The following is a 24,140-nucleotide window of genomic DNA, read 5'->3' as shown; positions in this document are numbered from 1 at the left end:
AGTGGGATAACTGTTGCTGTGCACCATTCAGTGGGCACAAAGCCTGATGTGAGACTATGACTGAACATGGTGCTTAGGTGGGGAGCCAGTTCATTCTGAAGTTCGTGTAAAACGCAGCCTGGGATGTTGTCCAGTCCCATGGATGCTGTGTGTTTGGCTTTAGAGAGTGCAGCTTTTACCTGCGTAGTTGTGATTACAGGGACTCTGCATTCTTCCTGTATAGATATGGCCCTTTAGGCGGTGAGAGGGGGGTAAAGTTAGCACTGAACCTATCTGCCAGGACGTTGGCAATATCAGTTGGTTCTGTAATTTTCATGCCGTTGTGCTGTAACTCAGAGCAGATCTGGGTGCTGCCATTGAGATTCTTGACATAGCTATAGAATGCTTTGTGGTTGTCCCTAGAATCAGTGGTGATTTTGTTTTAATAGCTAGCTTTGGAGGATCCTATAAGGGATCTCAGCTTCTTACTGAGGCTGACCAGGGAACTCCTCCACTCATGGGATTTTACTCTCTTTTGCAACAGTCTCTTCCTTCTGTTGTAGAGTTTTTTATGGCAGGGGACCACCAGATCGGCTTCCTTTTTTTGGAGGATAGCATCTTGGTTCTGTTTGGGATAGCACGATCCATGCACTCGTGTAAGTGCTTATAAAGTGCATCTGTGTAGGATTTAGCAGTCATAACTGTATTGTCCATCTGCATGGGTGTCATGAAGTTCGCCACTTCTGTCTTAAGAAGCATGAAGTTGGTTTTGGAGACATTTTTTACCATGATTTCCTTAATGGGGGGTGGGGGTGGTGTGTGGCTATCTATGGTGATTAGCTTATGGTCAGATCTGACCGAGGAGTTGACTTCAGGTGTGGAACACCAGTCACTCATGTTGGTAATGACTAGGTCTAGGATATTGTTCCCCTGGTGGGGGTGTGGATAAGTTGATCCAGAGCATTGGAATTTATGAATTCCAGAAAGCACTGAGCGAAGGAGTTGGTATATGAGTAGTTTTCCCAGTTAATGGTGGGGTAGTTGAAATCGCCCATTATTAGGGTGTTTGGTTGAACCCTAATATTTTCCATTATATCAAGGAAAGAGGAGGAGAAATCCTGGGGCATGGCGGAGGATCTGTAGCAAGCTACAATTTGGATTGCAGTTTTGCCCACAGTTACTTGCACTTGGATAACTTCAGATGCATTATGCTGAGCAACTAGCCCGAAGGTGTGGATATCCTTAATGAATATGGACACACCTCCACCTTTGGTGTTCCGGTCCAGGTTAGGTGGCCGAAAAGTGTGGTATGAGTTATAGCCTGGTAATGCAGGGTTGCTCTCTGGAGCCTTGAACCAGGTCTCAATCACTGCACAGATATCGATGCTCTCCATTTTAAGGAGTGCCTCGAGGGAGTGCATTTTGAGATTTAGACTTCTACCATTGAGTAGCATTACCCTCAGTTTTTGCTTGCCTGTTCCTGTTACAGTGGTGAATTTGTCATTTGAACCTTGCCTAAAAAAGGCACTATATGGGCAGCAACTGCCTTAGCCAGTATCCGGAATCCCAGGGGTGACAGGTGCAGGCCATCTCTGGCAAAACATTGTGGTCTGTCGACCATGTCATCCCAGGCAGACAGATACTGGATCCCCTTAGAATGACAACAGAAGCTTAGCCAATTGTTGAAGTCAATCATTTTGTCCTTGTACTGCGGTATCATTCTGGGTGATGGCAGGATGCTACTCAGGGCTAGGGTCATACCTGCCTGGGCTACAAGATCTGAGAGCTCTTCTATGTCTCTTTTCATGTAGTCCAGGGAGGTAATTCTCAGGTCATTCACACCAACATGGACAATGACAGAGTCATATTTGTACTTGTTGTGGAGTGACCTGAGTGAGTGGGTTATGTGGTGGATCCTGGCACCCGACAGGCAGCTGACAGTAACCTTCTCCTTGTTTAGCCTGGTGAGTGGAACATCAGTGTGCCTGACTGTAGAGTCACCTATGACTAGTGTGTTGGGTACATTGTTTTGCCTTATGGGCTGTGGTTGAGTGGCACACTGAGTCTGTGGACTATATGTCATTTGGGTTGTGTTGGGGGGTGGAGGTTGCTTACGTTTCTGCTTTGGAGGTCTCTGTTACTTGAGCAGATTATTATCGAGAGCCTCCGCAAATGTTTTTGTATTTCTATGTGTGAATTTTGGTGGTATAGATTTAGTGGGACTATGTGATGAGTGTGGTGTGGTGCAAGTGTTTACCTTCTCCTCTTGACTGTCAAGTTCAGCCTTGGTTGGAGAGAGCTTTACCTCCAGTTTGGCTAGATAAGTGCATCTCTCACAGGTTGTAGTGTTGGGTGGTAGGAGGAGAGGGTTGTCTGTGTACATGAGGCAATTGCTACATTGCCCAAAGATGCCCAGATTCATCAGATAGACAGGAGAGAACACTGAGAGCTGACACTTTGACATGCCTGAATAAAAAACTACTTTCCTCTAGTGTGTGTCTTTCGGCATTTCCCGGTTAGGGGTCGCCACAGCGGAACTCCGGTCTGCTAATGACTGGCAGTAGATTTTTACGTGCCGAGTTGCCGGCCCTGATGCACAACCTTCAACGAAGGTACGCCCATTCATGCATGTCTCCACACAGTAAACGCTCTAGCTGTGAATCGAACTGACAAGTGAGGAAAGAGAGTATAAGAGTTGTTTTTCTCTAAGCAAGTGAGGAAAGGAAGTACAAAAACTGTTTTCCTCTAGGTAAAGAGGAAGGGTGAGTGCTGTAGTAATTTGTAGCTTATTTAGTGCTAACAACAAGTTCTGAAAAAGTGCTGAGCATAAATAAGCAAATTCAAGTGTTAAAACTAAGAATCTGTACCTGGATCTTGTGGTAGATAGGCTACCTACTGCTTATCACTCCCACTGATAAGCTAGATTGCTTCCCTCCAACACAGAAAGGCTTGGGGGACTCAGAAGCTTACAAACATTCCTGGATACAGCAAATCTGTTATCTGGACTAGACTGGCTACAGGAAAGGTGGGAAAGAAGCACAAACGCAGACTTTTAAACCAGAAAGTTGAACGAGATGGAAAAACTGCCCAAATGGTCAATAAACTACAATTTCTGGGCCAGAAACCACTCTTGTGGTAGATAGGCTAGCTAGTGCTTACCACTCCCACTGATAAGCTAGAAGGCTTCCCTCCAACACAGAAAGGCTTGGGGGGCTCAAAAGCTTACAAACAGTCCTGGATATAGCAAATCTGTATCTGGACTAGACTAGTTACAGGAAAGATGGTAAACAAGTGCAAACATGGGCTTTTAAACCAGTAAGTTGAAAGAGATGGAAAAACTGCCAAACAGCCAATAAACTACAATTTCTGGGCCAGAAACCACTCTTGTGGTAGATAGGCTACCTAGTGCTTACCACTTCCACTGATAATCTAGAAGGCTTCCCTCCAACACAGAAAGGCATGGAGGGCTCAGAAGCTTACAAACAGTCCTGGATACAGCAAATTTGTATCTGGACTAGACTAGTTACAAGAAATGTGGGAAACAAGCGCAAATGTGGGCTTTTAAACCAGAAAGTTGAAAGAGATGGAGAAACTGCCAAACGGCCAATAAACTACAATTTCTGGACCACAAACCAGTATTGTGGTAGATAGGCTACCTAGTGCTTACCACTCCCACTGATAAGCTAGAAGGCTTCCTTCCAACACAGAAAGGATATGGGGGCTCAAAAGCTTAGAAACTGTCCTGGATACAGCAAATCTGTATCTGGACTAGACAAGTTACAGGAAAGGTGGGAAACAGCACAAACACAGGCTTTTAAACAAGAAAGTTGAAAGAGATGGAAAAACTGCCCAAACAGCCAATAAACTACAATTTCTGGGCCAGAAAACACTCTTGTGGTTGCTAGACTACCTAGTGCTTACCACTCCCACTGATAAGCTAGAAGGCTTCCCTCCAACACAGAAAGGCTTTGGGGGTTCAGAAGCTTACAAACAGTCCTGGCTACAGCAAATCAGTGTCTGGACTAGACTAGTTACAGAAAAGGCAGGAAACAAGATTAGAAATATTTTTGGAACGTGGAAAGGGAGAAAGGAGAAACAGAAGATAATTCAAAATTAAGGACCTAAGTGGCTTGCCCTTCACAAATGTTCTCTCTGTATTAGGTAGAGTGAGCTACCGACACTAGACTGGAATAGAGCTGGAATACAGCTGAACAGATGGGACTGCTAGGAGTGTCTGAAGTTTAAATATGATCTCACTGTACTCGGTTGAGCGAGCAAATGAGATAGACCCAGGAGGAGTGTTCAAACACAAATTTGTGCGGGCAATTCCAAAGCCACCAAGATTAATACCAAAACAAGAACAGGGAGGGTGGGCGAGAAACTAACTGCAGAGACAGAGAGAGACCACAGTATTCTATGAAACAATTAAATAGAAAAATAAATAACTACAGTCAGTCCATTCATAATCTTTCCCATAAAAAATTAATATATTATAATCTACACAACCCCCAAATTATGTTTTTATAAACTTTCACAAACAAATTTTCATATCTTGAAAACTATACAACCTAGGCATATGTTAGAAGATTTCTGTTAACCAGATATAAGCTGTCACCTGACAACACAAATGTCCTCTATAAGTGCATGTTTATTTTCACATTTACAGAAATATGAAAACATTTGGTTAATTGTATAATTAGTAATACATATAATACTGGATATCTCTTGAGATATGCAAATTACACTGCAAATACTAAAGACAGTTTTCTTCAAAAACATCTAAGAGCTCACCTAATGTCATGCAACAGTTTGTAGCTCAATCATTTTTTGAAGTATTAGGTACATATGGAAATATTTCTTATTTTTCATAATTACTAGCAAACAACAAGCAATATTTCTAGTATAGTGTGATACAAACCAGCATTGATAGTGAATTGTTTTTTCTCCTACATTGGTGTTTCATATCATACACCTCAATAAAATATAGGTCTCTCAGTTATGAAACTATGAAAGTAAATATGAAAATATGAAAAGTAAGTGGCAAAGATTAAGTTTTGTGTTTCAGAACAAACTGGACAAATAATCTTAGTCAGTTTGTTAATAACTCCTTGTTTTTCTAATACTTTCTATTATTAGCTGGTAAGTCACTCAGTTGAAAAAGCCAGACCCAAAAAAGTTCTGGATGATATAAGGAGAGGCATAGGTGTTAACTGGAAGTATGAAAAAAGGTGTCTTCGGCTTGTGTGAGCTAACAGCATTACACAGAGCATTAATATTTCTGGTATTTCCTTTGCAATCACTCCTTATTTTTTGCATTTGCAGTCTTGCAATCACAGGTCTTGTATATGCAGATGGAATCCATCAAGTAAATCAGGTAAGTTCAAATTTATTCTCCTAGGTCATATTTCCTCAGTACCTTTTTTGGACATCTTTGCTATTGACATAGGAGGCAGTATTAACTCCTGTGTTTACTTTGACAAAGTATTACAGGTTAGACATATGTTGAAAAAGTATAGAGGGTTTTACTGCTGTGGTAGTTCATTGTATAGCGGTCTTTCCTATCCAAAGGTGATGAATGACCAAAAAGACAAAAAGACAGAAAGAAAAGAAAAGAATTGTGGTGCAGGTTCTATCCTGCTCATTGTCCTTCTTGTAACCAGATGCTACACAGTGTCATGTTCCTGTGTTGAAGCAATGATGGATATCTAGCTGTATTATTTACGCAGGCCTCTGACAACTATATACATGATTTAATATAATGCTTGTTCGACGGATTTAAATAAGTGAACTCTGAAGTAACCACAACAAGGTGCCCATGAAGGTAATGTTGTGCTGCCCATCCCCAAGGCATAACATACAAGGGACACACAGCATGATATGCGTAGTTCCACAATGGACAAGACCTCCTATAGCCACTGTCAGTCCAGATTTAGGCTAGCCCCACCAGTGGTTTACTAACAGGAATCTGTGCAATAACTTTTCAAAAAACAATGGCCATTCAGTACCAACATAATACATCCTATGTGACAATCAACTTCCCAGGAAAAAAGCTTGTCAAAATGCTATTTGTAGCTTGCATCAGTGGCATAGAGGGACAACACCCTAATTATATTCCAGGTGACCTAAGTTTGAGTATCAGCCTGACCTCTTAACAGAGTTGGCAGGAAAGATAGCCAAGGTCTCTCCTAAGGGGAGGTGGAAGTAGGGGTGCCCAGGGATACGTGCACGTGTGTGTGTGTGTGTGTGTGTGTGTGTGTGTGTGTGTGTGTGTGTGTGTGTGTGGGTGTGTGGGTGTGTGTGTGTGTGTGTGTGTGTGTGTGTGTGTGTGTGTGTGTGTGTGGGTGTGTGTGTGTGCGGCCTTATTTATGGGTAGATAGGGACATATTGCTGATGTTAACTCATTGTGAAAGTAGAGGGTGGCGCAGTGCTGACACCTATTACATGTTCCACCCATGTGTTGTCACTCATGCAGACACAAGGTGGGGGAGGGCTTAAAAAGAAAATAGCAAATCATCCTTAATGGCTGACTTAATGAAGGCTTCTCCTGGTTCGTCCTCACCCAACTGGCCAAGAAGGACTGATAGCCAGCTGGCAGTGGCAACAAAGTGCAGTAAAAAGAAACAACGGTTGTTTTTACCCATCAGGCATCAGGTGAGTTTAGGTATGTGTGAATAAGACTTGAATTTCCCTTACCTCAAAAGTCATACAGAAAAGCTGCAAGAAAAATGGAAAGGAGATACCCAAAAAGCTGTTTTCACTCTAATCCTTCAAAATGTCATCCTCAACACTACTAATAATATTTTTCAAACACTAACAGGTATTTCTGCCCAACTCTGCTTCCTTCTATCATCACTTCTTTCCACTTTCAGACTCTGCAGATTGCTATCAGTGGAAGACATCTACTTATTTACTTATTGACAGAACATTATAATATAAACTCCTAAATCCAACAGACTTTGAATTCCCTGAGTGTGAATACACACCCTGCTTGATGGAGGTCACTGCAGGGGAACTTCCCCTTTCCTTAAGGTGCAGCATCCTCTGAGTTGATGGTATTAGTGAAAGATACAGAGGTAAAGACCCCCTGCATGGTGAGAATTTAATCTCACTACAGACTTTTTGTGCTCTGTTCCATGGTCCATTTGCAAAGCTACCAGTCATTCCCACACTTGGGAACAGTTGAGTTTTAACTACTGTCCTTCACCTGCCTATCATTTTAATGCACTTAAACTGGCGACCAGTTACTAGTAAAAAACATCCATTGCCAAATAGAACCTTCACTGTACATGCAAGATCATGTACTCTTTCTGAACCAGCAACATAAACAACATCTTACAGCTGTTTTCCTACACATTGTTGAGAGCAACATAGAGATGGTTCTTTCTGCTTGTGTTCGTCCCTCTGTGTTGAAGTTTTGGTCACTGTTTTCCATAGGAAGTCACTGCTGTTGCATTTTACAAGAGCAGTAATAGCAGTGTGTGTGTGTGTGTGGGGGGGGGGTCTTCTCCATTTTCCTTGTGTTTCTATGACCACGGAAATATATACATTTGGAGGGATGTACCCCCCCCCCCCCATATGGAGCATGCATTACAATTTTTCATGGGGTTGCATTCCTGAGGAGTTGAAATTAGTCAGTTGAGATCCCATTGCATTTACTGTCAGGGACCCATGACTGAAGATCTTACATCTTATCAGGGCCTTCTTAAGTACTATGGGCAGCCTTATAACTGTACAATGTTGCAATTATAACTGCATGTTGGGCACCCTTGTAATTGTACAGTGGGCATTGTTATATCTGTACAATGGGTGCCCTTATAACTATTCATTTGGTGGCTTTATAACTGTACAATGGGCACCCTTATAACTATACAATGGGCAGCCTTATAACTCTACAGTGGGCACTCTTGTAATTGTATGTTTGGCACCCTTATAACTGTAAAATGGATAGCATTATAACTGTACAATGGGTGCCCTTATAATTGTATGACTGCCATTATAACTGTATGATGGGTGCCCTTATAACTGTAAGAGTGCCATTATAACTGTATGATGGGTGCCCTTATAACTGTACAATGGGCATCCTTATAACTGTACAATGGGTGCCCTTATAACTGTAAGAGTGCCATTATAACTGTACAATGGGTGCCCTTATAACTGTAAGAGTGCCATTATAACTGTATGATGGGTGCACTTATATTATTATAACTGTGTGATGGGTACCCTTATTACTGTAAGAGTCCCATTATAACTGTATGATGGGTGCTCTTATAACTGTACAATGGGCACCCTTATAACTGTACAATGGGTGCCCTTATAACTATAAGAGTGCCAATATAACTGTACAGTGGGTGCCCTTATAACTGTAAGAGTGCCATTATAACTGTATGATGGTTGCACTTATATTTGTACAATGGGTGCCCCTATAACTGTATAATGGGTGCACTTATAATTGTACAATGGGTGCCCATATAACTGTAAGAGTGCCATTGTAACTGTATGATGGGTGCCCTTATAACTGTACAATGGGCACCCTTATAACTACACAATGGGCGCCCTTATAACTGTAAGAGTGCCATTATAACTGTACAATGGGTGCCCTTATAACTGTAAGAGTGTCATTATAACTGTATGATGGGTGCACTTATAATTATACAATGGGTGCCCCTATAACTGTATGATGGGTGCCCTTATAACTGTATGATGGGTGTACTTATAATTGTACAATGGGTGCCCCTATAACTTTTTGATGGGTGCCATTATAACTGCAAGACAGCCATTATAACTGTACAATAGGTGCCCTTATAACTGTACAACGGGTGCCCTTATAACTGTAAGACTGCCATTATGACTGTACAATGGGTGCCCCTATAACTGTATGATGGGTGCCCTTATAAATGTGCAATAGGTTCCCCTATAACCATATGATGGGTGCCCTGATAACTGTACAATGGGCACCCTTATAACTGTACAATGGGTGCTGTTATAACTGTAAGTGTGCCCCTATAAATGTTTGATGGGTGCCCTTATAACTGTAAGACTGCCATTATAACTGTACAGTAGGTGCCCTTATAACTGTATAATGGGCACCCTTATAACTGTACAATGGGTGCTGTTATAACTGTAAGACTGCCATTATAACTGTATGATGGGTGCCCTTATAACTGTACAATGAGCACCCTTATAACTGTACAATGGGTGCCATTATAACTGTAAGAGTGCCATTATAACTGTATGATGGGGTGCACTTATAATTGTACAATGGGTGCCCCTATAACTGTATGATGGGTACCCTTATAACTGTACAATGGGTGCCCCTATAACTGTATGATGGGTGCCCTTATAACTGTACAATGGGCACCCTTATAACTGTACAATGGGTGTTGTTATAACTGCAAGAGTGCCATTATAACTGTATGATGGCTGCACTTATAATTGTACAATGGGTGCCCCTATAATTGTATGATGGGTGCCCTTATAACTGGAAGAATGCCATTATAACTGTATGATGGGTACACTTATAATTGTACAATAGGTGCCCCTATAACTGTACAATGGGCACCCTTATAACTGTACAGTGGGTGCCCTTATAACTGTAAGACTGCCATTATAACTGTAAGCTGGATGCACTTATAATTGTACAATGGGTGCCACTATAACTGTATGATGGGTACCCTTATAACTGTACAACGGGCACTCATAACTGTATAATGGGTGTTGTTATAACTGTAAGAGCGCCATTATAACTGTATGATGGGTGCCCTTATAACTGTACAATGGGTGCCCTTATATCTGTAGGTGCCCTTATATCTGCATAATGGGCACCTTTATAACTGTACAATGGGTGCCCTTATAACTGTAAGACTGCCATTATAACTGTATGATGGGTGCCCTTATAACTGTACAATGAGCACCCTTATAACTGTACAATGGGTGCCATTATAACTGTATGATGGGGTGCACTTATAATTGAACAATGGGTGCCCCTATAACTGTAAGCTGGATGCACTTATAATTGTACAATGGGTGCCGCTATAACTGTATGATGGGTACCCTTATAACTGTACAACAGGCACTCATAACTGTACAATGGGTGCCGTTATAACTGTAAGTGTGCCATTATAACTGTATGATGGGTGCACTTATAACTGTACAATGGGTGCCCTTATAAATATTTGATGGGTGCCCTTATAACTGTACAATGGGTGCTGTTATAACTGTAAGACTGCCATTATAACTGTAAAATAGGTGCCCTTATAACTGTATAATGAGCACCCTTATAACTGTACAATGGGTGTCCTTATAACTGTAAGACTGCCATTATAACTGTATAACTGTATGATGGGTGCCCTTATAACTGCTGTAAAAATGCAGCATTAAGCTACTAACTATCTCTTACTATCAGAATGAAATTACTTAAATGCCGAAGGGGTACAATTAGAACTGCAGCGATAAGAGAAATATATTAATCCCAGTTCCTTTCTGTTTCATATATGGAGAACTTCCTTACCAACAGTCTGTCTCTGCTTTTTTCATTAATTTTTATTTACTTATTTTGAATTTGTTAACTGGGTACAGCACTGATCCCACTGGACCCTTTTCAGTTGCAGCTTGAAGATTCTAACTGTTATACCAACATCATCATCAACCTCCTTTTTCACATTTTCCTACATGCAGCCCGGCTGTCATATCAGCAGTGGCCATTACTTAGAGGCAATGCTCACACCATGGGGTGGCTAACCCTACCATGGTCAGTGAAACCTCAGGTCCTCATACATGTTACATAGTGTGAGGTAACTGACACAGAGCTGTTAACAAATAACTACTGACTGTAGTCTCAGCAGAAATCAAGACGCAGCATTTGCTGGAGACGGCCTCAACTGCGGTCAACTGATGGGTCAGCTGCCACACATACAATGTTCTGCACTGTAATCTTTGTATGCATTTACTGACTAACCTATAATTTGATAATTTGGTATATAAGATTTATCACTTTCTCTTTCTCTCAATTAACATATCTGCCTGGTATCTACCTAAACTGTCTACACATATTACTCTGTCTGAAGTTAGTACCTATGCTATTAAATGCATCCTTGTTGTACTATGCCATGATGTTACTCTGAATTTTTATTATTTTATTTTAGGCATTGCTACATTCCTTGTAAATAGCTTAATGCTAACCAAATTTCTCAAACATATTGTTACTGCATTCGGAAAAATACTGTTCTTTTGCCTTGTATATATTCATATTGTATATTTCTCTGTTTTTGTACTGTTAAGTATCTTATAACTTAAATTCTTAGGTTTTTCTTATTTTTAATTACTTTCCTGGAGCTTTTCTCCTTGGGTCTCGGCTGAAAAAGGGTTCTCTGGGCCCAGTCGGCCTAACCCGATTAACAAATGTAAAAATAATATAAATGTATCTAATTTTTATTTTTCTGCACTTTTGTATTCCCATTCTGTAAAGGATAAATACTCATGGGCCAGTCCACCTACATAACAAGCAAAAATAAATAAAATACATAGTGAAGCCAGCTGTTCCTGTAGTCAGTATTTTTAGGAGTGGAGATGATGAATGGAGCCAGATCAGCAGTGCCCTCCCCCTCCCCTTATTTCTAGCAAGTATTCATACCTTATCCTCTCCAGCAGCCTAAGCCTTTGCTACTGAACCCAGGTCATCCCTAGCAGAGAATAATCTCTTTAAGCACCAAAAGAAAAGTGCAGTGAACAGAGCCCCTAATTGGAATGCTAACTTGCACAGGGCACCAAAACTTTAACAGGTTTAACCTCTAACTAAGGGTGACTGCTTATTAGACAGCTTGCAAACTGTAACTCCTGAAATTATGTTACTTAAACATAACAGTTTCAAAAGATAATTCTCCTAAACCTGAAAGGTTTGGTGCAGACAAATTCCCCCTTGAAAGAGACATCTAGAATGGATTTCTGAGCTCCTCAACAGTTGATAGTCAGCCAAGTCAACTCATTCCAGAGCATGTCTCAGCTTGCAACTCTAGCAACAGTGTCAGCAAGGCTAGGAATTTGTCCCTTTATCATCTGAGGGTGGTTCTCAAGAAACAGTGGCACTTAAGGCATAGATTCTTACTGTGCTCTCCCCCAAACAATAGGATGCAGGTCTTGGCTCATTATATGGCAGACACATGCCAGTTCAGAATATCTGCATTTAGGCATTGCTTATTGTAACGTTCCAGTCCACAGCTATGCAATACATTCAGCATGAGCAGCAAACATGCACACCCCTAAGGACTGCAGCTTCTGAGAGAAAAAAACAGCAAATTGTAATAAGTGGGGATGAATACACCATTGTTTACTCCTCCAGCAGAAGCAATGATGTACCATTCTTATTATATACCAGTATGTTTATGTTCTAAAATAATATAAAGAAATATGAGGAGCCAACAGGTATGTGTTGCTTTATCAGATATGAAAACATTATAAAAGGCAAACCCAGCAAAATGTGCATATGATGAATCTCATTGGTGAGTATCATGAATCTGACTGACAAACGCTTTTTATACATCCTCTGAATTAGAAAAAAATAAACTTCGAAGTAAATGTTTTCAGAATCATCTATAAAAGAACCACATGCTTTGTAGGCTTACCACATCTGACTTGGTTGTGAATTTCTGAGTTTGAAGACTTTCAATGGCCATCCATTTGACAGGCAGCTTTGCATTTTTGCGGTGTTGTATGCTGTAATACTCTTTGTCGAGCACATCCCTTGCCATGCCAAAATCAGCGACTTTCACAGTGTACATCTCATCTAGCCTGCAAAAGACCATACAGAGATCATTCAAGTGAAAAAGATAATAATATTAATAAAATATCTTCTAAAAGATCGGTCCGACAGAACTCCATCCATATTAAATGTCGAGTGGGACTGGTTATGCTACTTTTAGATGTTTGCTGATGGAGAAGTACAGAGAAGTTCAGAAGGAGTTGCATTGTGTCTTTGTGGACTTAGAGAAAGCATATGACAGGGTGCCTAGAGAGGAGTTGTGGTATTGTATGAGGAAGTCAGGAGTGTCAGAGAAGTATGTAAGAGTGGTACAGGATATGTACAAGGATAGTGTGACAGCGGTGAGGTCTGCGGTGGGAGTGACGGATGTGTTTAAGGTGGAGGTGGGATTACATCAGGCATCAGCTCTGTGCCCTTTCTTATTTGCAATGGTGATGGATAGGTTGACAGACAAGATCAGACAGGAGTTCCTGTGGACTATGATGTTTGCAAATGACATTGTGATCCATAGTGAGAGTAGGGAACAGGTGGAGGAGACCCTGGAGAGGTGGAAATATGCTCTAGAGAGAAGAGGAATGAAGGTCAGCAAGACTAAGACAGAATATATGTGTGTGAATGAGAGGGAGAATAGAGGAATGGTGAGGATGCAAGGAGTAGAGGTGGCAAAGGTGGATGAGTTTAAATACTTGGGATCAATAGTTCAGAGTAATGGTGAGTGTGGAAGAGAGGTGAAAAAGAGAGTACAGGCAGGATGGAGTGGGTGGAGAAGAGTGTCAGGAGTGATTTGTGACAGACGAGTACCAGTAAGATTGAAAGGGAAGGTCTACAAGAGGGTAGTGAGACCAGCTATGTTATATGAGTTGGAGACAGTGGCACTGACAAAAAGGCAGGAGTTAGAGCTGGATGTGGCAGAGTTAAAGATGTTAAGATTTGCACTGGGTGTGACAAGGGTGGACAGGATTAGGAATAAGTATATTAGAGAGTCAGCCCATGTTGGAAGATTTGGAGGCAAAGCCAGAGAGGCAAGATTATGTTGGGATGCTGAGTATATTGCGAAAAAGATGCTACCAGATAACAGGAAAAGAGGAAGGCCTAAGATAAGGTTTATGGATGTGGTGAGAGAGAGGACATGCAGGTGGTTGTACAATGCATGTATGTTGAGTTAAAGTTATGGGTAGCCATTAGCCCTGTAAAGGAGAAATGCAACACCTACACTGAATAATATGGCTCCATATTGAAACGTCAGCACTTGAAATGCCAACTGCTGAAAAGCCAAAAAAAGACCAAAAACCCAGAGAAGAGCGAATTTCAATAATTGTTCTTTTCCTTAAAACTTCCAAATTTATATATATATATATATATATATATATATATATATATATATATATATGTATATAAATAGTGAAATTGCCATACTGTTGAGAACAGGGAATATTCCAAGGAATGGCAGCTCAGACTTAGTATATGTAAGTCTGATCTTTTGACCATTCAGTTTCTTCTTTTGGGATGCAATGTAGCGGGTCCCAACATTTCAAATGGTTACCATATAATTAATGCATTATACTACTCATATATTAAGGATATTGCTGGACTCTGTGGACATTCATTATTTTTTTTTGACAATGATGAAACAAATATGCTAAATCAAGAAACTTACATGCAATTCCTTGCAGCCAGATCTCTGTGGACAAACTTTTTCTGTGCCAGATATTCCATTCCTTGTGCCACTTGCAAACCAAAACCAATTAAATCTTTCACAGTAGGATTCTAGAACAAAAAAAATAAAGCTCTTACCTGACTTTACTGGAAGGCATATACAAGTGGTTTCAAAACAGCAATAATTAGTGTCTAATATATATTTGTAATAGTTTTGGCAAATTAAGTATGATATGCTTAGTTTGGGTACATATATGCAAAGTCTTTCAGTTATTCATCTTTATCAGATGCAGTAAATGTTGTTTTTCCATAGTTACAGCATCTCTGTTGCTGTGACAAAATGTGTTAGGCTATAGAATAATGCAGAATAATTAGAAAAAGGGTGATAGATGAATGTACCACCAAGTAAAGCAGCAGAACTAGTAATGACATACTGGAAAAATAATGGTGCATGGTTCCATGAATAAATGTACATATTAGTGGTAGAATTGTTACTAAAAGTAAAAATAAAAGGCAAATGAAGAAAAGTTCAGTTAAAAAAATAAATAAATACAAATAAAACAAAAATATACAGCTCTAGTCACCAAATGGAAACTTTTATTAAATAAAATAAGTGCAACAGCAGCAATAACAAACAAGCTTTCATATATAACGCTTCTTAGGGTGTAATAAATGATCCAATAACAATCCATCTTAAATTAACCTTAAAAAGACATGAAAAGAATTCATGACAAAGAAATGGCGTGCTTCTTAACCAAAAGACTGATTATGTTTGCTCAGTACTTAGATAAGGGGATAGGAAAAGATTCTTAATTTAGCGTGGATACTAAATATGTGGCACATAACACAGAAAATAGGCCTGGAACTGTGGCTCAGATTGCTAACTCTAACACATTAGGACAATATATGGGTCTATATTGTGACTGAAGAGTCTCTTCTTCGAACACATAATAGTCGACACATATACAGCGAATGCTTCAATCCATGAACGTCCACGTCCACAAATTTTTTCCTCTGGAAAAAAATCACGTGGCTGTAAAATAAAAACAAACTTTAAAACACTAATCAAGTGTGGGGGGACTGTGGCCTCCACACCCCCTAACTAAATATACCAAATCCAAGATCGCTCTACATTGAAGAAAAGGGCAACTCCCGATAACAGCCAACTGAATGTTTTCCTGATGTGGCCGTTCACGGTTTACAGCGTTCGCTGTATATGTGTCAATTATGTGTTCGAAGAAAAGACTCTTCGATCACATATTATAGACCCCAATATATTACATGAATATATAACTAAAAATAAGATATTTCAGGGAGTAACAGTTCACATGATGCCACCAAAGTATCATAGACTAGATGTTCATTGGTTTATACTAGGATATCAGTTGGCAAACTGTTTTAAGACTAGCCAATAACCAAGGTCAGAACCAAATTCTGTATGTTACATCAGTGAGGTAAAGACCTTAATCATTATACCAAACTCACTCCACACAGAGCACACTCTACTTGTAAAGAAGTTTGCAACTATTTACATTGTGAAAAAATGTATGTATAAGAGAATTTTGTTTTTGCCAGGTTTATATACTAGTGCTAATCCAGCTCTGGTGGAGAACACGGACAAAGCTCTGATGATGACATACATGGCCTGGGAATCTGATTTTTAACTGCTGCAAAAGGACGGACATAACTAGCGTGCTGCTTAGGTAGCAGATCTCTTACAGAGCCCTGGAGTAGGTCAAACGGCAGAAGGACAGACATGAGCTTAGGTAGGCAGATCACTTAGAGAGCCCTGGAGTAGGTCAAACAGCATAAGAATGGACATGACTAGTGTGCTGCTTAGGTAGGCAGATCTCTTACAGAGCCCTGGAGGAGGACAATGCTAAGAGACAGAGACAGACTGCCAGGCTGGGAGTGCCAGAATGAATGAAAAGACCCTGAAATAAAGACATGAATTCATAAATGCTGTACAAGAGGAATTAATGTTGACTATTTTAATGAAGCCTTCACACGGCTGCTGCAAAATACATACAGGCTCTGGAGCACTAACATGCCAGTCTAGTGCCCTACAGATTAACCTTCAGCTCCTTTTTGTAAGCTCAGGTCAGACAGTGCCATGTAGATCGTTAAACACCTGTACATCTGAAACCTTGTAACACCGTGTAGATGGTTAAACACATCTGAGAAACCTTGTAACACCATGACACCTGTACATCTGAAACCTTGTAACACCGTGTCAATCCTTAAACACCTGTACATCTGACAAACCTTGTAACACCATGTAGATCCTTAAACAGCTGTACATCTGAAACCTTGTAACACCATGTAGATCGTTAAACACCTGTGCATCTGAAACCTTGTAACACCATGTAGATCGCTAAACACCTGTACATCTGAGAAACCTTGTCACACCATGAAGATCCTTAAACACCTGTACATCTGAGAAGCCTTGTAACAGCATGTAGATCGTTAAACACCTGTACATCTGAAACCTTGTAACACCGTGTAGATCATTAAACACCTGTACAGCTGAGAAACCTTGTAACACCATGTAGATCGTTAAACACCTGTACATCTGAAACCTTGTAACACCGTGTCATTCCTTAAACACCTGTACATCTGACAAACCTTGTAACACCATGTAGATCCTTAAACAGCTGTACATCTGAAACCTTGTAACACCGTATAGATCATTAAACACCTGTACATCTGAAACCTTGTAACACCATGTAGATCATTAAATACCTGTACAACTGAGAAACCTTGTCACACCATGTAGATCCTTAAACACCTGTACATCTGAAAAACCGTGTAACACCATGTAGATGCTTAAACACCTGTACATCTGAGAAGCCTTGTAACAGCATGTAGATCGTTAAACACCTGTACATCTGAAACCTTGTAACACCGTGTAGATCATTAAACACCTGTACATCTGAGAAACCTTGTAACACCATGTAGATCGTTAAACACCTGTACATCTGAAACCTTGTAACACCGTGTAGATCTTTAAACACCTGTACATCTGAGAAACCCTGTAACATCATGTAGATCCTTAAACACCCGTACCTTTGAAACCTTATAACAGCACTCTGAAGAGTCCACTGTAAAGTGTAAAAATGAAGGTAGCATCATTTAAATAATTTACAATTTTCCACTGCCAGTTAAATATTCTCCATCTTTACTGCTGTAAGTACTGTATATATTGGAGTTTAGCTTGCATTATCAACTTCAATAACTTAGAAATCTGTATGCTGCCAACAACATGCTGTATGGATGGATGTGCCTCTCCATGAATTTACTGTACATCTAGCTGGGTTGTACTGAACTATATAATTACTACAGGTGACTGAACATGCTTAGGTTTATACAAGTTGTTTTGCATGTATCATAAAACTGTTTATATTAACTGTTTTAGAAGAGCTACTTAATAGTTTGGGACTGGCATGCTGGTTAAGGTGCTTGCCTTATTGACACAAGGTACAGGGTTTGGTTCTCACCTTTGAAGAAAACTGGCTAGCCTTATAACAGCATTCAAGGCCAACTAGCCTAGTATTTACCTATGAATGTCGAATTGTGTTGGAAATATTCAACAATGTATTCACTGTGTGGGCTAGAAAATCTTTGAAATAGACCAGTGTTCTACCCTACAAAACAAATTTAAATAAAAGAGTACAAAACCTATATAAGTGATGAGAGCTACTTACTTAATGGCATGCAAAACACCTTGGTGAATGCTTACAGATATTTCCTCTGGTTATCTCATTAGGATATTGCAGATAATATCAGATGTACAGTTCCTAGTCAAAGGTATAATGCACCCTTTCGCAAGCATAATTAATTATCATTAAACCAGATAGGTCAGGAGATTCACCTAAGCTTATGGTACAAAACATAGGTTCATAGGTAGGTACTAGGCTATTGGCCCTAGGGCCTATATAAGCCTAGCCAAAAAGGTACCCTGGCTTTCGCCACCCAAGAAAATTATTTTCCTGTGCCCCTGTCGAGCAGAGCCACAGAAGTGATCCCCGGGGTGAATTCCTATTTCCCATCCAATCATCAAGATTTTTCTTGAAGAGTGCTAATGAGGAGCTTTGTTTGATATAGATAGGTAGTTTGTTCCAGAGTATGGGAAGTCTCTGGGACAGGAATCTATCCCTCCAGCATATTCTGTTTATTGTGGTGACAAGGTTTGGGTCCCTAGAGCATGTAGCTCGGAGGGATTGGGATTTCTTTAAGTGGAACATGTCCAACAGCTTTGGGCTTGACATAGCTTTGTATGTTAGGCAGAGATCACCTCTGAGTAGGCGATATGCAATGGAGTAAAGCTGTAGTTTTTTGAGACGGTCTGCATAGGGCATCTGTTTGAGGCCAGTAATCCTCTTTGTGAGTATTTGTGCAGCCTTTCCAGTTGTTGTAGATGTCTTGTGAGGTACATACCAAAAGGGGCGTTGTACTATATAATGGGTCTAATGAGTGATGAGTAGAAGGGAACAATGACCTCTTTTTTCCTGGATGAGAAACATTTTGTGATAAGGTGTGCCATGTAGAAGGATTTCCTGACTACTGTGGCAATGTGATTATCAAAGGAGAGACTACTGTCCACCTGTGTCCCAAGGTCTCATCACACTTTCGGTGTTAAGTAGACTACCACCTATGTGGTAGCTCATGGGTACAGAGTTTTTACCAAAGGGGATGACAATGCACTTTTTGACATTGAGCTTGAGGCCATGGCTTTGACACCAGGCATCTGTCTCAGTGAGGCCTTTTTGTAGGATGTCCACATTGTTAGGAGTTTCAATTATAGCTCCTAGTTTGCAGTCATCTGCGAACTTTGTTAGCCAAAGACCTTCTGTGTTAGCCTGTACTTCAGAAAAGTAGATACCAAACAGGAGAGGACCCAGGACTGAACCCTGTGGTACTTCACTTGTCACTGGTCTGAAGTTGGATTTGGAGTCTGCTACTTTCACAGTGTGGATTCTGTCAGTAAGCCAGTTGGCAACCCATCTTGTGACACGGGGATTTATACCTAGTTTAGTGAGTTTATCTATAAGATGGTGTCAAAAGGCTTGGCGAGATCTAGATAGGCTGTGTGAACCACCTTACCCTCGTCTACGGCTTTGGTGACTGCTTCAAAGAAGTCTATCAGGTCTAGGAGACATGATCTGCCTTTTACAAACCCAAACTGGGTGGGGTCCAGAGTTTGGAGATTACCAATGTCTTTGTTTACAAGTTCCATGATGATATGTTCCATGGCCTTGCAGACCAGGCTCGTCAGGCTAATGGGGCAGTAGTTCTCAGGGTCCTTGGTGGCTCCCCCTTTGTCGAGTGGGATAACCATCGCTGTGCACCATTCAGTGGGCACAAAGCCTGAGGTGAGGCTATGATTGAACATGGTACTTAGGTGGGGTGCCAGTTCATTCTGTAGTTTGTGTAGAACACAGCCTGGGATGTTGTCAGGTCCCATGGATGTGTTTTCTTGGCTTTGGAGAGTGTGGTTTTTTACCTGTGCAGCCATGATTACAGGAACTTTGCATTCTTCTGGTATAGAGATGGGCCCTTTAGGGGGTGAGAGATGGAACACGAGTTATCATATTTGCTATGCTGTCATCAGAATCAGAGCTTACATTAATTTATAGAATAAATGAATTAGAGTTCTATATATAATGCCTGTCATACTAAGCTATTGATATAGCCAGGATTTTTGGAAGTGATCACCAGATTCCAGACTGTAGTTCTCCCCTAGCCCAGACAGTGCAGGTTGAAAAATCTTTAACCATACAGCCAATAAACAAACTCTAAATTACTACCCCAATATAAAATCTAGCCCATCTGATTTTACAAACAAAATAAATTATTTTTAAACAGCGTATGCCTTGCTGTGCTTGGTGTATGCTTGGCTATATACATCAGCTGACTCACCCGCTGTTCACTGCGAATGAAATGCCGCAGGTCGCCATGTTTCATGTAAGGCAAGATGACTAGTGGGAGCCCTTCCTTTGGAACAAAAATCCCCAGAAGTGAAAGTACGTGTGGATGATGAAAATCCTTCATTAGGATGCCTTCCTTCAGAAACTGTTCCACTTCTTCCACATCATTAATCCCTGCAAACAAGCAAGAAAAGGGTGCATGAGTGGGGTAACATTTAAGTAAATCCATGTCAGTGCTCATTGCTGTTTAACGTCCATAGACTTGCCATAGTTGGGAGTACTTGCTAAAATCTAATGTAATAGTTTACACACTGCACACACAAAAAAGCAACTCCTGATTCCACATCCTAGCCTAACTAAGCCAAAATCAATCGTTAAATTTAAATTTAAAATGGTAAGTAAAACAAAATATTAAAAGAAAAAAATAACTGAAACACAATCTATATTTCCTGTTTATTTTCCTATAAAAAGCATTGTCTTCAGACACTGTATATACAAAAAAAAGGCAATGACACCTCCCAAAAAAAACACACAGCTCACCCAAAACAACCCTCTAAACACAAATCTGCTCAGTTTAACTTAAAAATGCTAAACAAAATTATAACAATAAACTGAAATTAAACAGGTAGTCAGGCTCACAAATAAGCCCTGTAAACCGTTTTTACTATGCCTCACATGCGAGATGGAGTACAGAATGGATTATGAAATAAATGTTACTGCTCCGTCAAGTACCATCTGATACTTGTGATTGTGAATCTCAGTATCTATACACACCGTGCATAGCACAGACAGTTACTTATGTATTTATTTATTTAACATTTGTTTACCGAGAAAGTCCGACTGGGACCACTGAATCACAGGAAGTTACTAGGCTAATGGCCCTAGGGCCCTTACAAGCCTAGCCAAGTTCTACCCTTATTTCCATGGCCAGCACCTAATGCCCATGTCCAAGAGGGATACAGGTGGAACCCCCCAGGTTGTATTTATGGTTACCCATCCAATCATCCAGATTGTGTTTGAACAGGTCAATGATGTGCTTTGTTTGACATGAAGTGGGAGTCTGTTCCAAAGGTGTGCTAACCTCTGGGAGACAAATCTGTCCATCCAACAGGTTCTATTAATGTCACATACCAGGTGAAGGTCTTTAGAGTGAGTAACCTGTGTACCATTTGACTTAAGGATATGCAGAATTTCCAATAAAGCAGGGTCAGAGACTGCCTTATATGCAAGCCAGAGACTGCCTCTGATTAGTCTGTATGAAACAGAACAAAGTGATACTGATTTCAGACAATATACATATGACAGATGCTGAAGTCCTTGACTTTCTGTAAGGAGAGCCCATTTTTAGCAAAGGCCCAGGGAAAATGCTCCAGATGCATGTCTTTGGAATATGGTACACACTGTATAACCTCTATATATTGGCATGTATTATGAGGAAGAAAAGGATTTCCACAGCTTAAGTCCTACAGCTAAAAAGCTATGATCACTAATTTGAGGAGTGCAAAAATATGGAGTGGTTTTTGATAGTGATCAGATACTATTTTTTTTAATAAGTGAAGCAATCCTACTACAAGAAGAGGGAAGGATTTGAAGTTAAACAGTCTGAAGGTCAGACAGATTACTAATAGGCCAGTTTTGTACTAGACAAGAAGCCATTTGGATTTCAGTATTGTAAAGTGACGTGATGGTTTCTGCAAGGAGGCAAGGGTATAAATTTATCAATTTTGGTGGCTGTCAATTAAAGAAAGGTGAGGTTATTTTTGCATGCTAAGGATATTACTAGAAGGGCATATTTGAGATGACGCATCGGAATATCTTTGTTTATGTTCATTATAGCTTCCAAGGATAGGAAGTAAAAAAAAATTCTTATATGCCAAAAATAGTAGTTTGTGATCATTATTTTAGATAGATCAATGGGATGGGAGAGAGTTAGTCCTAGCAATGTGCCTAAGCATTTAAAGAATGATGTAGTTTTAGTGGTTTGGTTCTGGTTGTCTATTATAAGCTGTTACTAGATACTGAAGTCAGCTTATGATCATCCCAAATATCGTGGCTTTGTTGTTTTTGATTTAGTCTTTATAAGAATATTCATATCAGCTGACAAGGTCGAAGCTGACTGTAGATATGTGCCAAGTTGTCTTTTAGTGTCAGAGTAAGAGCGGCTGGAAATGTAGGTGACCATGTCATCATCATATATGATAACTGGGGACAAAGTAAGTCCTTCAGCAGTTCGTTAATAATGACAGGATAGTATTAAGTATTAGCGCACTCTTTTTTAAGGGAAAGGTATTGGAAGAGTTTAACTTTGAAGTGCCTATTAGAGAGGTAGCCGTTAAATCACTGGCATGCATTTGGCCTAATTCTAATTTTTTTTGGCTCCACACAGCTAAATACTGGCTTAGACAGCTCTTCTCCTCAGTCACAGGGTCTGCTTGACACTCCTTATCCTCCCTGGTCTCTACCTGCCCCACTTGCGGGGCCAGTGAGTAGATAAAGGGCACTCCTGCTTTTGAGTACTTTTTATTATGCTCCAACCCGTCCCTTAGGACTAAAACCACTTGCTGAATGTCCATGGGTGGATAAGTAATGGGGATGTGCTGACATATTTTCCCACCGCTGGGGTGACTCAACCAATGACCCCTGCCTACTCCCCTTTTGGACCATGCCCCCCCCTCCCTGCATCCACAGCCTCTCCAGAGAACTGAGAGGTGCACCCAAGTGCACTCCTTCCTCTAGGATGGGCATACCCATACTTCCCTGCCAGCATCTTCAGACACCTGAACTGTTAATTGGACTTGGGTCACCTGGGCTGTAGCCAGTGCATTTAGCCTAGTCTTGTGTGAAATTAAGGAATTCTGGGAAAGAATGTGGTCTAGTAATCTGACAGCTTTGGGGAGGTCTGTAAGAACTACACTGGTGAGGTTCTGTTTGTCCATAATAATGAATGTGTCACCTGTATGAGTTCGCAGAGCATAGGTAAGGCATCCAGTCCAAAAGCAGTACTGGTGCCCGAAAAGGTGGGAGTGTTTACAATACACTCTACAAACTGGGCATAAATAATTTTCTCTTCGATTTTGACTAGTGCACAGTGTATGCAGACAGGTAAAAGGCTAAGTGATGATTAGGGTTTAAATGTTTTGGGAAGGAATTTACCAATATAGTCATCCAAGTGGTAGGCATAGTGTTTTAGGAAAGGGCAATTATAATACCAGCTGCAGTGGGTTGAGTTTATTCTCTGTGTAAGTTTTTATGAACCACAATTTAAGAGTACTGAGATCCTGCTGGGGCATTGATCGGAAATTTCTCTACTTCTGGGAGATTTTATTGTTGGGGGTGGGAATGTGGTCTGACTTAATGTTTATAGGAACTAGCAGATTTATGACCTCAGACAGAAAGCCATCGACAGTGCTCCCACTCACTGAATTGCCCCAACACAGACCTTTACATCACCACAGTGATGTTGACAATATCCAGTTTCACCTCTCCTTTCCGCAAGATCACATGGATCACTCACACCCAAGTCAAGACTGCCTGAACAACAGACTGACATAGACATTAGTCAGCTTAAACTCAGTCCATCTAAGGCAGCTGCCATAGTCCTTCATATCAGACCAAGGACCTCCACAGCTTCTGCACTTGCTCCCTAAACACATTACAGAGGCCACAGTCTGAAATTTATGTCTTAGCATGTTTTGCAATGATCTGTTGACATTTCAGGACCAGGAGTCAGTTATTATACAGTCTAGTCATCATTATCTGATGAACATCATTTTTAAGTGCTGAGTTAAAGGCATGTAAATAAAGATTTGATTGATTGATTGATT

At 40.5% G+C, this 24,140-nt stretch overlaps 1 protein-coding gene across 1 annotated transcript in view; it reads right to left on the bottom strand.

Moving 5' to 3' along the window:
* Window positions 1-24,140, bottom strand: part of MST1R (macrophage stimulating 1 receptor) — a 1,081,737-nt gene that overhangs the window by 5,592 nt on the left and 1,052,005 nt on the right. Inside the window, exons 17-19 of the mRNA XM_044078935.1 lie at window positions 20,309-20,490; window positions 14,391-14,500; window positions 12,597-12,762 (exon numbers count right to left, since the gene is read on the bottom strand). Coding sequence (XP_043934870.1) covers window positions 12,597-12,762; window positions 14,391-14,500; window positions 20,309-20,490 — 458 coding nt within the window. The remainder of the gene's footprint in view (window positions 1-12,596; window positions 12,763-14,390; window positions 14,501-20,308; window positions 20,491-24,140) is intronic.

The sequence above is a fragment of the Protopterus annectens genome, chromosome 7.part1 (genome assembly GCF_019279795.1).
Source record: "Protopterus annectens isolate FY-2018-M chromosome 7.part1, PAN1.0, whole genome shotgun sequence".
Taxonomy (NCBI): Eukaryota; Metazoa; Chordata; order Ceratodontiformes; family Protopteridae; genus Protopterus; species Protopterus annectens.
This window is presented reverse-complemented; position numbering and strand designations above follow the sequence as displayed.